Genomic DNA, 16,060 nt, shown 5'->3' on the forward strand with positions numbered 1-16,060 from the left:
TTTATAGTACAGTGACAGTACTAGCATGCTTCTAGCCATAGCCCCTCTGTTTCTCTAGCTATCCTCTGTTTCCTCTCCCCCGAGTTGCCCAGTGAGCCTAGCCTTTAGGTGTCCCCTAGCCTAGCCTTTGATGTGTCCTCAGCCTAGCCTTTGATGTGTCCTGAACCTAGCCTTTGATGTGTCCTGAGCCTAGCCTTTGATGTGTCCTCAGCCTAGCCTTTGATGTGTCCTGAGCCTAGCCTTTGCTGGTCCCCTAGCTTAGCCTTTGCTGGTCCCCTAGCCTAGCCTATGATGGTCCCCTAGCCTAGCCTATGATGGTCCCCTAGCCTAGCCTATGATGGTCCCCTAGCCTAGCATATGATGGTCCCCTAGCCTAGCCTTTAATGGTCCCCTAGCCTAGCCTTTGAGGGTCCCCTAGCCTAGCCACTGGGTATCCCTTGTCTGTGTTTCTGTGCCCCTATTCCCTAGTGTGTTTAAGCTATTAGGTAAGTATAGCTTAGTGCATGTTGGGGCTGAAGACATGCTTAGCTAGGTGTATGTGTAGCTAACTGCCATGGTTAAGCAATGCTTAACCATGTTTAGCTAAAAGCCATGCCTAGCTGATTGCCATGTCTTTAGCCCTTGTCCTGTCCCTCTCTTGGGTCTCTTGGGTCTCTTGGGTCTCCTGTTCTCTCTAGTGTCTCCCGTCCTCCCTAGTGTCTAGTTTCAGCTCCACGCCTCGTTTGTGTCTTGTTACGTTTGTCCCCTGCCTGTGTCTCGCCACAGGACGTGTTTTGTGTCTTGTTACGTTTGTCCCCTGCCTGTGTCTCGCCACAGGACGTGTTTTGTGTCTTGTTACGTTTGTCCCCTGCCTGTGTCTCGCCACAGGACGTGTTTCGTGTAACCCCCTGCCTGTGTCTCGCCACAGGACGTGTTTCGTGTCTCCTCCTGCCTGTGTCTCGCCACAGGACGTGTTTCGTGTCTCCTCCTGCCTGTGTCTCGCCACAGGACGTGTTTCGTGTCTCCTCCTGCCTGTGTCTCGTCACAGGACGTGTGTTTGTTCCCCTGTCTGTGTCTCACCAGAGGGCCCCTGTTAGCACAAAGTTAAGTATGGTTTAAGTTTGTTTGTTCCTTTGTTTGTCTCTTTATTTATACTTTGTTTAACCTTTATTAAAAGACTCTTTTTTTGGTTAACACCACCCCTCTGCCTCTATGCCTGCTCCTTCCGCCCACGGCGTTCAACACCTGCCACAACACCCCATTCATGACAGAATGCTCGACCACCCAAGGCATAGCAGAGGGGGCTGGGACTTTAAAGCGGCAGCCTCGCGTGGAGGCCACCGCTGCAGCACCCTTCGCGCCCTTACGGGGAGGCCACCGCTGCAGCACCCGCCGAGCGCCTCACGAGGAGGCCACCGCTGCAGCACCCTTCGCGCCTCACGAGGAGGCCACCGCTGCAGCACCCTTCGCGCCTCACGGGGAGGCCACCGCTGCAGCACCCTTCGCGCCTCACGGGGAGGCCACCGCTGCAGCACCCTTCGCGCCTCACGGGGAGGCCACCGCTGCAGCACCCTTCGCGCCTCACGGGGAGGCCACCGCTGCAGCACCCTTCGCGCCTCACGGGGAGGCCACCGCTGCAGCACCCTTCGCGCCTCACGGGGAGGCCACCGCTGCAGCACCCTTCGCGCCTCACGGGGAGGCCACCGCTGCAGCACCCTTCGCGCCTCTCGAGGAGGCCACCGCTGCAGCACCCTTCGCGCCTCTCGAGGAGGTCCCAGCAGCAGCAGCACCCTTCGCGCCTCTCGAGGAGGTCCCAGCAGCAGCAGCAGCAGCCGCCGAGCGCCTCGAGGAGGTCCCAGCAGCAGCAGCAGCAGCCGCCGAGCGCCTCGAGGAGGTCCCAGCAGCAGCAGCAGCAGCCGCCGAGCGCCTCGAGGAGGTCCCAGCAGCAGCAGCAGCAGCCGCCGAGCGCCTCGAGGAGGTCCCAGCAGCAGCAGCCGCCGAGCGCCTCGAGGAGGTCCCAGCAACACCAGCAGGCCTCATGTGGAGGCCCCCCACCTTCGTCCAGTAGCCCTTATTCAAGGCTTACCGCCTTCGGAGCGACACCCCAGCACAGCGTCCAGCACCCGGCTTCGATGTCGGGCACCCACCGCGGCACGGCGGAGGAAAAGCCAGTACTGCATCGGCCGCCCGGATTGGGGGACAACACAGCACTGTCTTCAGGGGCTCTACTTCTCAGAGCAATACAGTGCTGCCCCCTCCGCCCGGCCCACAACAGCGATCCGGTGCTGCCTCCGCCACACAGTTGACTACGGGAACTAGCCCGTCGGGGTCGGGTGAAGGGACACCAGGGAAGTGCCTTGGGACCACCAATAGCGCTCCGGAGGAGCGGTTTAAGGGGGGGGGTACTGTAAGGGTCCTCCACTAGAGGTCACTGTTTTTATTTTGTAGTTTTTGTTGGCCGACTCAGTTTCCCAGCAGGCACCTCGGTCAGGTGATGCAGTGCACACCTGAACCGAGGTAGCCATCAATTAATCTATAAATAGCTGTTTAGACTGGGAAACTGGGTCGAGCATTTTTGGGAATACCACTGTCTGTTATGTGGGCATTTTGGTTTGTTTTTGTTATTTGTTTAATTTGTACTTTGATTTTAGTTGTGTTGACTTGGGCTCTCTTATTGGCAATGTCTCTGTGTATGTTTTGTGTGTCTGTGTTAGTGGAGCTGATTCAGTCCTGTCCTCCTGTGTTCTTGTGGTTAGCTAGAGCAGGTAAGCAGTTAGGTGTATGTGTGGCTAGGAGCATGATTAGCTAAATGCTATGTTGAGTTTATAGTACAGTGACAGTACTAGCATGCTTCTAGCCATAGCCCCTCTGTTTCTCTAGCTATCCTCTGTTTCCTCTCCCCCGAGTTGCCCAGTGAGCCTAGCCTTTAGGTGTCCCCTAGCCTAGCCTTTGATGTGTCCTCAGCCTAGCCTTTGATGTGTCCTGAACCTAGCCTTTGATGTGTCCTGAGCCTAGCCTTTGATGTGTCCTCAGCCTAGCCTTTGATGTGTCCTGAGCCTAGCCTTTGCTGGTCCCCTAGCTTAGCCTTTGCTGGTCCCCTAGCTTAGCCTTTGCTGGTCCCCTAGCCTAGCCTATGATGGTCCCCTAGCCTAGCCTATGATGGTCCCCTAGCCTAGCCTATGATGGTCCCCTAGCCTAGCCTTTAATGGTCCCCTAGCCTAGCCTTTGAGGGTCCCCTAGCCTAGCCACTGGGTATCCCTTGTCTGTGTTTCCTCTCCCCCTAGCGTCCCAGTGGGCCTAGGTTTAGAGTGCGGTCCCTCCGGGCTTTGGAGTAACGACTAGCTTGTGAGTGCTGCCTCGCTTAGCCTTGGAGGGCTGCCTCGCCTAGCCACTGGGTAGTCTTTGTCTGTGTTTCTGTGCCCCTATTCCCTAGTGTGTTTAAGCTATTAGGTAAGTATAGCTTAGTGCATGTTGGGGCTGAAGACATGCTTAGCTAGGTGTATGTGTAGCTAACTGCCATGGTTAAGCAATGCTTAACCATGTTTAGCTAAAAGCCATGCCTAGCTGATTGCCATGTCTTTAGCCCTTGTCCTGTCCCTCTCTTGGGTCTCTTGGGTCTCTTGGGTCTCCTGTTCTCTCTAGTGTCTCCCGTCCTCCCTAGTGTCTAGTTTCAGCTCCACGCCTCGTTTGTGTCTTGTTACGTTTGTCCCCTGCCTGTGTCTCGCCACAGGACGTGTTTTGTGTCTTGTTACGTTTGTCCCCTGCCTGTGTCTCGCCACAGGACGTGTTTTGTGTCTTGTTACGTTTGTCCCCTGCCTGTGTCTCGCCACAGGACGTGTTTCGTGTAACCCCCTGCCTGTGTCTCGCCACAGGACGTGTTTCGTGTCTCCTCCTGCCTGTGTCTCGCCACAGGACGTGTTTCGTGTCTCCTCCTGCCTGTGTCTCGCCACAGGACGTGTTTCGTGTCTCCTCCTGCCTGTGTCTCGTCACAGGACGTGTGTTTGTTCCCCTGTCTGTGTCTCACCAGAGGGCCCCTGTTAGCACAAAGTTAAGTATGGTTTAAGTTTGTTTGTTCCTTTGTTTGTCTCTTTATTTATACTTTGTTTAACCTTTATTAAAAGACTCTTTTTTTGGTTAACACCACCCCTCTGCCTCTATGCCTGCTCCTTCCGCCCACGGCGTTCAACACCTGCCACAACACCCCATTCATGACAGTAGTTGGCTTTGGGGAGAAAAAGAAATCCTCATTAAAGGGTCATGGGGTCACATGCTACAAAAAAACAAATTATTTTAGAAATTGACAAAAATAACATGCAGTTCAGGGGGGAGGGGGGGGGCGGGGTTAAATGCGCAATAAAGTGTGATGTTAATTTGAGGTTTTATCACCCTGCACTCGTGAGATAATGAGAACCAGACAACATTCCTCTCTTACCTGTGACATTAATTGTGAATGTTGCATTAACATTCCCCCCGTTGGTCCTGATGTAATATTTATATCCACCTTCATCTGAGATCGCTGTGTTATGAAGCTGTAACGATGGCAAGCTTTCAACTTTAAATCGAGAGTCTCCTGTCATGTAGTTCTCATACGGTTGAAATGTGAAACAGGGTTTAATCTCACTAAACCTGGTTAAAGACACTGTGTTAATGGTAACATTTCCAGTTTGTGACTCGATGCTGCAGGAGATGTGAGTGATCTGACCGATGACTCCTACTGCAGGCTGGCACGTCACATTAAACATAGCTGTTAAAGAAAGAGAAAAAAAAACATACTGCACATGATTATATAATCAATAAACTCACAAAAAAACATCTAACATTAGAAAAGGACACCAATTACTAGAGGATCCACAGGGTCAGGGGTAACTGTATGAACCCAATATAAAATCAGTGTGTAGGTATATTTATTAGTTTACTGTATTATAACTGGAGTGTATTTATCTTCTACTCATCCTATAGTGTGTAAAGTACAGCAGAATCTTTACTGAAACAGGAAGATGTATTAAATCAGTACTGATCTGACTGATACAGACGGGACAGAAATGCTGAGCTCCAGCGGTAATTACGACATTAACCGTCTCCACATGGAGACTAATGCAGTCTAAATAAAGGCTTAAAGCTTAGAATTAATAATACACACACACACACACACACACACACACAGATACACACACAAGTGTGTATAGCACCTGGACTTTTCCTGTTTAAGATGTTTATTATTTTCCATTTCTTCATGTCCTGGTTAGTGTTGTATTGAGGAAACTAACTAACTCCTAAATTCTCATTACCCCAGGACCTTTAATATGTTTGTGATTTTAATGTTTTAGTCTTAACTTGATTTGTCTCTGTGCAACAGTTTGTTAAAGTTCCTCTGGTTTATAAATGTGCTTATATATAAACCGACTTCATTCAGTCATTGACATTCAACACTTTAACATCTGCAGTAATATCTCACTTACGCTCAGCAGACTTTATCACACGTACAGACGACAACATCAACACACAGATCAGGAGAGTCCCTGAAGCCATGTCTCCATGCTAACGCCAGAGGAGGTACATCATGATAATCAGGTTAAAGAGGAAGAAACAAAAGGAGAAAAGACACATTTTATTTCCCCGAGCTCAGGGACAGAGCAGAAAGATAAGACATGACAGACTATGTGTGCTGTGGTTAAGATTTGTATAATCTGTGTTTAATATTAATTATATACACGTCGCCTCTCATACAGTTTCTTGTTGGGTCTCGAAGTTCTTTGCTTTTGTGAGTCGCCTCGTTCTCCCCCGACTCTGCACACAGAAAATAATGATTTACTTAAAGGGGTCATACAGCACTACATGCACTATTTTAAGCTGTTTGGACTAAACTGTGTGTTAGGAGAGTGCGTACACAACCACTCTACGATGATAAAGAGCCGCCCAGTGGTTTTCTTTTCGTTTATTACAGTAACATCCCCCTTCTGAAATCAGGCCAATCGCAAAAGCCTGTCGATGTGACGCCACATCACAAGAGGGCGTTCCTACACAAGTTGATTGACACTGGTGTTTTAGCAAAGACCCGCCCCGAGTGAGAAGAAGCTGTCGGCCATCGTTTTTTCGCCGCTGGAGCAAAATGGCGCCTAAGCGAGTGTTGTGTACAGTTGTTGGGTGTAATAGCGAACACAGCAGTCGTCATTCACTACCTAGGGTTAGTGACCTAGGGTACCTACCTAGGGTTAGGTATCTGAGCCACTGAGGACGCAGTGGCTGAATTTAGTTTTTAAAGCTAACGTCTCCGCCGATTTACCTAAATGCGTTCATGTTTGCGATAATCATTTTTCACCAGACTGCTTTATAAACGCGGGTCAATATAAAGCAGGTTTTACTAGGAAGCTGCTCCTAAAAATGGATCTGTACTAACGCTTCGTGCTCCTGCTTCATCTTCACCAGGCTCGGTGAGTGTAATTTATTTTACTATGACTCTTTGCAGATCGCCTTTTCTAATAATCACGATGAATGCAGAGTGTAAGTTAACTTACACTCTCATAGAACATGGTTATGGCTTCTTCTCTATGTACATCCGTCTCTATATAATCCCTAATCGCCCGTTTATAATAAACAATGCATTAAGGTGATTGTCTAGTTGCAAACTGTGTACGTAGTCGGAAAACTATATTATGCTTACCTTTGTTACATTAGATGGTTTATAACGATGTCTGTCGAAGATTAAGAAGTCATGTAAACACATCAGTAAACACATCGCGTCCGTATCTCTCTCAGTAAGTTTCTCCGCTTTTCTTGTTGTTGCTCGCGGCAGCGTAACAGCCCGTTAATTCATGCACATGCAGTGATGAGAAAGACAAACGGGTCGATGCATGTCCATTCTTTTAATTTCTGCATTGTCAGGCGATATTACAAACTTCCGCGTAGGTTCCGTACTTAAATCAAACCAAAAACAACTGAAGAAAACAGGCTTGGGCTCTATAATCCATAGTTTTCCAGTTTGGACTGCATTACCCACAAAGCACTGCGTTGTGACTACACTTCCGTCGCTATACCCGACGTGTCACGCCCCACAAAACGGGGGGGGCGGGCTCAGCAGAGGTCATGAGCATTTAAATTAGCATGTACTGAAACAGGTTGCTGAGAACAGAGCTAGTTTTTACCAGGTAAAAGTAGTGTTTTTTTTACACAATCCTTTTGAATTTTTAATTAACGTATAATACAAACTTTTCATTAGGACCCTAAAGATCATATTAACATTTAATGAAAAATATAATGTGTAGGACCTTTAAAAAAAATTAAATATAGAAATCCGACTCAGTGAAACATCAGGAGAGAAATAAGAAAAAAAAAAAATTCTATCTTTCACACATACAGTAACTCAGGGTTTTAACTCAAAGCAGCAAGTAAATCTTATTAATACATTGATAAAATACTAAACTATACAGGTATAAATTGACATTTATTTTACCATTTTAAAGAAAAGATTTTACATATTTGTTAGAATTAAATGAACTACTATGAATAAGATGATTTCATCCATCACTTTAATCCAGGAATATCCAGTGTAATGTACCAACAGAAGATATAAACATAAATAAACAGTTTCACTCAACACAAACTATTATAAAGTCACTGCTCTCCACGATGTTTATTGAGCTTTAACTCTTACACTGGGATTTACATCTGAAAGGAGAAAAAAAAAATACCTTTATCCTACTCATACTCCTGTGTGTGTGTGTGTGTGTGTGTGTGTGTGTGTGTGTGTGTGTGTGTGTGTAAAGGCACACAAAATATGACTAACTAGTGTGACCCTGGAGCTGGTGGACCTCAGTTTCTCTAATCTACAGGATCACAGGATCACTGCTCCGTTCTCAGGTCTGTGAACCTGTTATGAGGTTTAGATGATTAACAGACATAAAGTTCTCTAAAAGTTTGTGCACCAGTTAATCCTGGAAATCAGTGGAGCTGTGGCACTAAAACTAAAAGGTGTAAAAAAAAATGTAAGTAGTTACTTATTTAGTTAATGGGTTAGAAAGTTTATCGAGTACACACAGCACATGGTGTATACACACACACACACACACACACACACAAACACACAGCACCTGATGTTGTTTCTGCCTCTTCACCATCACTCTCATTACAGTTTTAAATCATTTCGCATTTTATTTGCATCGTTAATGTTGATTTACAACATTTACATTCATACATTTAGAATCTGGCGATTATAATATAAAAGATGATAATATGTTGAAATGTTACATGATGTTATTATGGCTGAAAAAGATCATTAGATGCCTTAAGGTGAAATTCTGACAGGACAGTAACAGCTGCCACTCAAACACCACAGGGTGCAGTTCCTGTTTCTCACCACTAGGTGGAGAATAACTCTCAGGTTACAGAACTGAACTAGAGCAGAAGATAAGCGTTAGAGAGGGACTTACAGCACACACACACACACACACACACTCCTGGTGTGTGAAATGTCCTCAGACTCTGAGATCAACAGATGGTCCTACAGAACCACAGGCACGAAACAACAACAACCTCCTACTAGAACTCACCTCACTGACCGTCTGTCTGTCTGTCTGTACCGCTCACACACACACCGCGGGAAGAACCGAACCGAGCTGGAAACTGAATATAAACGGGACCGAGCTCCGGGTGTTTCCTCCGCTCCTCTTCACGGTCCTGGATCCCGTTACTTTCGGTTTTACTTACTTCCGCTTTCGCTCCTTCTTCTTCTTCTTCTTCTTCTTCGCTGTTTTCTGAGCGGTGTGTGTAACCCTCTGAGCGTTAGCGCCCCCTGCTGCCTCACACTGTGTATCAGATTCACGTTAAAGATTGGTTCAGGAAGAAGACATGTGTTATGCCCGACCCCTCACTGTCCTCCACAGCAGAGCTCTAAATAAAGAGAACAAGTGGAGTCTTATAAAGTCAAAGATGATCAGTTTAACTGAATATCTAGTTATGATAAAAAGTAAAATATATTAATAAGGCTATATACGACCAGACCGTATAAACACTGTTTCTGGAAGTCTAATGATGTTTTAAAGTCATGTATTGTTTCATAATCAAAGGGGTTTTATATTTTTAAGTGTTTGACTTTGTCATTCTCAGGAGTAACTAGGTTTGAAGCAGGCCTGGACTGACCATGGGGCAATGCCTGGTGGGCGACGCGCATTTGTGGGCCGAGGCTGTCAGTCATAATTTAATCTTTTTTAAAAAGTTTATTAGGCCAATTTATTTATTACCGCAACGGTAGAGTATCTGAGACACGAATCGCGGCCCATTAGTTGACTGTCTTAAAGGACATTAAGCTAGACCAATGAAACCTCAGGCCACGCCCTGCCTCCCTCCTGGCCCGCCCTCATCATCCCTTGACGAAATCTACTATTTAGAGTTCAACAGGAGTTTGAGACGAGTCCGTCTATAACAATGGATAAACCAGAAAAAGAGAGATAAGAGCGAGGGGGGTGCAGAGAAGCTGCGGGAGAAAAGACTCAAAGCCTACAAGTGAAAGCAGCAAAATGTGTGAAAAATCACAGAAGTGTTTGTCACCACCACACGTTCAACTGCAGGTCCTGTTGTCGGACCATCAACATCAGGCAACAGTGCAGAGGCAGTCCAGAGTGCTCAGGCTGCCGGAGCGGCACAAGGGAGTGTAGAACAGAGTCACATCAACGTTAGGTACACAGATGAGGAGGGAGTAGTTATTAAAATGGATTCGGAGGAGGAGGAGGAGGAGGTGAGAGACGTGACCCAGCAGGGACGGATTGAGGAAGGCTTCAGAATAGCTACGAGTCCAGTGAGAAGTAGCTGAAATGTTGTCAGAGTGAAGGGAGAGACATTTATGTAGGGAAGACAGAGGGCTTTTTTTGTGGTGTGAGTGTATGTGTGTGTGTGTGTGTGTGTCACTCGTGCATTTGAGTGTTTGTCGACAACCTGCACCACTACCCTACCTAGCTGCTACTCGCAAATGAACCGTCTGCCAATTAGGGCTAGGCTACGTTGCCATCCACATCACATTAACGAGTGCTCTCACGTCTGTCACGACTGATTGACATTGTTGTCAATTTTCACGCAGTACAACAAATAAACCCCCAGAGCCACAGTATATAAATGACGTGGCTGACTATCAGATTTCCAGGTAGACACACGTAGGCCTACACACACGCAGAATGATGATAGCCCATGGAATTAACAATGGAAATGTTAAGTGTAGCCTACATCTTCACTAAATAGTAAACTATCTGGAGGATCTGTAGACTAACACAGTGCTAATGCTCAAATTAATGCAGTCAGACTTAAACACATTTAATAGTAGACTCTGAGTTTTGTGCAGAACTTCATGCTAGGTTGGAGGTGACTCACACACACACACACACACACACACACACACCTGAGAGAGAGAGAGAGAGAGAGAGAGAGAGAATTACTAATAAAAGACTATATAATAACAATAATAATAATTAAGAATATTTTTTATCAAGGTTATTCTCTTCCATGCAGGTTACTGTGGTTTAATGTTTGAAACAAAACAGTGAGTGTATCTATCCTTTGATGTGTCATATACCTCAGCATATTGTTTATATAATCATGGTGGGCCGCGATGGCCAAAAATGCCAGGGCTGTTTTTTGGTCCCAGTCCAGCGCTGGTTTAAAGTGATGTTTTAAATGAACTCATCCAGTTTTCATACAGACAAGTGAACCGATATAACACTCGTAGATGAACATTAGCGGCTCTAAAGCCAAATTAACACGGACATTTTTATATCCTTAAACTCACCGAGTACTGAAGCGCCGCTACCCCTTAACTGTTAAACACTTCAGAGTTTCTCGACTTTCGTTAACTGAGTGCTCGCGCGGCCGTGTGTGGGGGAGGGGGGAGGGGGCAGGACGCTGTTGCTGGGCAAAAATCAGAGTGGGAAAAAGAGATGGATACGGTCATAAATGTTTATCTCCAGTACAGTGTATCTAATGTTAGCTAAACTCACCTCAGTAATGTTAGGGTGCCTTAGTATAACAATAAGCGAAAAAACACCAGCCTCACGTATTTAACGCTAACTGTCTAAAATACCTGTAAACATATTTCATTTTTTTTTAAATATGAATAAATACTCAATAAATATGTACCAAAATAATTAGGAGTTCACAAAACGGCCACCTTCACCTCTCTAGTGCAGTCTGATAGCGTCAGTCCGACAGTTCAGTCTGTGTCTCCACAGTTTTTAAGAAAACAATGTCACCTTTTGTCTCAACAAATACCACTGTAAGAAATTGGGCCAACAATACGGTATTTATTCATTTAACATTTATCTAGTTGGATTTTTGAGAGTGTGCTCAGATAATCTGCCCCTGTACTGTGTGTGTTCAGGCCCAGAGAGCATCAGTGTGGGGTTTCCCAATAAGGGGTTTCCCAATAACCCACATACTGTAGTTTGCTCTCAGTCTGTGTTGGGTAAGTTACCTTAAAAAGGAGAACTACTCCACTAAAAATTACTAATTTTAAATTGTAATTTGACATTACCTTTGCATTACATTATTGATTATTACATGTGAAAAGTAATCAGATTACTAATTCCATTACTTTCAAGTTACTTGAAAAGTTACTGTTACTGAAAAGTTATTTAGGTTTCGAGTTACTGATGAAAACATAAGTCACCGTGTGCACCTGTGATGGGCTGCGCTCAAACCTGTTGTCGCTCCTCGTTCACCCTGTAGGCTCCCTACGTAGGCATCCTCCCCTTCTGCAAGTGCACAAAGGGGCGTGGCCGCCAGGTTATTGTTAATGGATCTCGAGCTTTCTCCACGTTAGAAATCCTCCCTACCCCCCCTTCTCTTATAACCCTCTCCTTCCCCGTTTTTTTTCTATATAAAAATCACCTCTTTTCCCATAAGACTTCGCCTCGTGTCCGTGTGTCTGCGATGCCGCCCGTGTACAAACAGTGACCCCGTTACAACGTAATTTTTTATGTATTTAAACCATTTATTCTACACATGCAGCCGGTGGATCTACCGCATGACTGTTTCACCAATCAGACACAGCAACAATGATCACATGACTCCGTTTGACCAATCAGATCTTCAGCTGGTGTTCTATAAATTCTACCCAGAATGTTTTTTTTCATGTTTGCATGATTATATGTTAACTTTAATTGTACATATAATGTTACTGCAATGTTACATATATACACATGTTTTGTACATTTTTCTGCATCCCAAAAAATATAATGCGTCCCTGGCATCTTATACAAAGGATGTTTCACTTGCAAAAGAACAGCTTAATACTGTCTTAATACAGTGTCTTCTCTATCTGCTTAAACAGACACACTGAATACTTTTTTACTCTTACTTGAGTAATATATTGGATGACTACTTTTTACTTCTACTTGAGTGATATTATTTTGTATTTTGGAGTACAGCTACTCTTACTTAAGTAAATATTTGGCTACTCTACCCACCTCTGATTTAAAATTAAATTAAATTAAATTTGCAACGCTAGTAACGTAATGTAATTCACATTGGTAACTGTAATCAAATTATATGCATTTAAAATGTAATGCGTTACTTCAGCGTTATCAGGAAAAGTAATGAGATTATAGTAACACATTATAACCAACTCTGCTCTCAGTGTGTGTTTCCTCTGGGTGTGACTTCCTGCTCAGTAATGACGCACTTCATCAGCGATGAACATCACATTAATGATGTCACTATTATCACTGTTCACTATTAACAAGATTATCAACAGGAGCTGTGCGTGATGGATGGCTTCTTGGTAAGTCGGCAGGAATGCGCATGTAATTGTAATTGAGTAATGATGCAAATGTGTTTAAAGCATACCTTTTAAAATGTTTTTTTCTTTTAGGTATAATTATAATCTCCAATGATAAACAACCCCACACTTATTTTAATAGTTTTAATGCAAAATTTCACATCAATGCAAATTTTCAGGAAACAAAACATGTTTCATAGCATTTAAAAATTAAGTGAAATGTTATATTGAATCAATATTGCCCTGGAAAAAATAAAAAGCTATCTGGAGGCTATTACAAGCATGTACTTTCTTTAAAGTATTTTTATAATATTGTTTCTAATTGTTACCTCTGCCTAGCATCTGAAATGTTATATTAATTGTCCCATTGTATTTACATTCATTGTTTTGTTATATTTCCTTTAAATAAATTGTAAATGTTTTACCTCTCAGGAGACAGTCGTTATCCCCTTAGAACGTGGCTGCTAACTCCACTAACTAGACCCCAAACCGAACAAGAACGGCGTTATAACGAGAAGCATTGCCGGACGCGTTCAGTGGTCGAACGCACTATTGGTCTGCTAAAAGGACGCTGGAGGTGCTTGGATACATCTGGTCGCACAGTATTGTACACCCCTACAAAGGTTTGCCGCATTGTTGTGGCTTGCGCAGTGTTGCACAACATTGCTCAAAAGAAAGGTATACCTGTTCCATCGAACGCCCCTGCTAAAGATAATGAACCCGACCCTGGCCCTCCTAATGCAGTGCATAATGCTATGGCAATGCAGCGGCGTATTAATGTAATAAATGCAATGTAAAAAGGCAAGTGAATTCAAACTGTTTATTTTTTCACAAGTTCTTTAAGTAAACCACTTATTTCTGATAAAATTGTTTTTATTTCTTTCAGTTCGGAACACACCGCATTAACAGCATGAACCATGTGACGTTGGGTCTGCATGACTTCTTCCGTCAGTACACGCCTTGAGTTACCAGCGCTCGGTGGTGGCACAAAGGATGATGATGATGATGCACTGGATTGCGCACAGGATGGGGTTGCTTGGGCACATGATGGTGGCACACTGGACGTTGGTGGAGGCACACAGGATGGTGGTGGAGGCACACAGGATGATGGTGGGGGCACACAGGATGGTGGTGGCACGTAGGATCTAAGCCTACATCCCTTGTCTACCCCACTTGGACCATTCACCGGGCTTGAAGGCATTCCAGGATTAACTTTTCCTTTAATCATTAAAAAAAGTTTAATTAAAGATTGTATTGCATATTTGTAAATGTGTGAAATAAAATGTGCACTTGATGACTTGCTTTTGTCTTTAATTAATTAAAGTTAATTTTTTTGCATATGAATAAACAGAAAAATCGACTGTTTTAATAAACGTATATCTTAAATACAGCTGCATCTATTGCTAGATTTGTCACTTGGATATTTTAGGACTTTCCACTTCCGCGGAATTTGAATTGGTTGATTTAAATTATCCACAATAAAAAAGCAGAATTCTAAACAGACAAAAACTTATATAATGTGTAGATAAATCAATTACTTACCATCGTCACTGCAAATCACATAAGTATCACCTTGGAATTCTGGAAGAACTCCACTTAATCCTGTTTCCCCTATAATCGCGCCCACCCTTACATCAAAGGCTGAGAGGTCAGTGATTCCTTGACCTCCACAAGTTGTTACGACACTGCGCCTGTGTGCACATATTCTTTTTTAACGACTACTTTTAAGTCTGACCATTTTTTTTTGGTCTCTTGGACTGTGCGAGGCACCGAGGTAACAGCATTGACTGCTTCTGTTACTTGCTCCCATTCTACCATCTATCTCATTGGAAATGCCCGCAGAGAGCCCACCAAATAAAACTTTTTTTCGGCCCTCCACCTCAGACAGCAGTACCTCCATCTCGCAGTGATAGGCGAGTCAAAATAGGCGGTCTTAACCTCCAAATATGGTTATTTCGGGAGGAGATTGGGGTAAGCTATAAGCACGTGCACCTGCACACAATATTCAGATAATTGTGATTTATAAAGCGAGCCTTGCGCAGGTTCTGGCGTACGTACGGTTTTATAAATCTGAAAACTTTTGTGCGCACGCAAATTCTGCTTTATGTGCGTACGGACACTTTAAGGATGTATAAAGTTTTATACATGAGGCCCCAGGACTTTAGAAATCATAGAATTTATGATCTACTTTAATTAGGTGTTGTTTTTCTCATTGATGTCCACTAGAGGGCAGCACCGACACTCATTTCACACTTACATTTCTTTACACATGCTGAAGGATTCTGGGAAAACTTTCTTTCTTTCTGGTACAAAACATGAACCTAATACAGTTTCATTTGTCTGAGTCACAAACATGAACTGATGCTAATGAAACTTTTTATTTCTCTAAGTGTAGATCAAATGTGTTGTTTTATTAACCTTGTGTGTATTAGAGGATGTAACTATTACAGATTCGTAGGTTATATAGTATTTACTATAACTGTAGTGTTCTATACTTTATACATACAGCAGCTTCATAAAAGGTTCGACACCACAAACTGCTTATTATTATTATTATATTTTGCATCATGTAGTGTACTTTGTAGTCTAGAAAATTACAACGTTCTTATACCATGATCATGATTATATGATTTTTCTCCTGTGTATGTCCATGTGTCCAGGTTCCCCTGCACTTTCCTTATATGGTCACAACTTTCTCTTCCAGTTTGTATCCATGTTTGTCTGCATTAATATTCCGTGTGGTCCACAGTAATATTTAACATACCTCCACTTTAATTCTGCTTAGGAAATATTTATAAATAATGTTAAATGTACAGTATAAATAAATATTTAACATTTACAATAAAGGATAAATAAAAACAAGCAAATGCTAAAAACAGTGAAACAAGTAAAACAACAGAAACAGACTACACACTTAATTATAAAGATCACAGGACGTTTAATGTATTTAGTGTGAGTGTTATTAAAGTACAAACGAGCCTGAAGAAGTTAATGTGTCAAGAATTTTTTTAATCCAGTGTCACAAACACAAAGGTTTTTCTGATGTACAACTGTATCATAAGCACGCTGGTAGTGACGGACTGGTGTTTCATTACATGTGAATGTTTTTATCACACAGCTGTACACATCTCACACTCTAGAAATCTAGCTGACTACCTTTCTGCTGAACATAGGCCAGCTCTGAACATCCTCACAGTCTCCACAGTCTCCACACTCTCTCCAGTCCCCACAGTCCCCACACTCTCTCCAGTCCCCACAGTCCCCACAGTCTCCACACTCTCTCCACTCTCCACAGTCTCCACACTCTCTCCAGTCCCCACAGTC

General features: G+C 43.8%; 1 protein-coding gene across 1 annotated transcript in view; it reads right to left on the reverse strand.

Annotated features, from left to right (window-relative positions):
* The window catches only part of LOC128527015 (uncharacterized), a 53,100-nt gene that overhangs the window by 25,186 nt on the left and 11,854 nt on the right, over positions 1–16,060 (reverse strand). The window contains exons 2-3 of the mRNA XM_053499280.1: positions 5,707–5,766; positions 5,439–5,517 (exon numbers count right to left, since the gene is read on the reverse strand). Coding sequence (XP_053355255.1) covers positions 5,439–5,508 — 70 coding nt within the window. The 5' untranslated portion in view covers positions 5,509–5,517; positions 5,707–5,766. The remainder of the gene's footprint in view (positions 1–5,438; positions 5,518–5,706; positions 5,767–16,060) is intronic.

This window comes from Clarias gariepinus, chromosome 6, assembly GCF_024256425.1.
Source record: "Clarias gariepinus isolate MV-2021 ecotype Netherlands chromosome 6, CGAR_prim_01v2, whole genome shotgun sequence".
NCBI lineage: Eukaryota > Metazoa > Chordata > Actinopteri > Siluriformes > Clariidae > Clarias > Clarias gariepinus.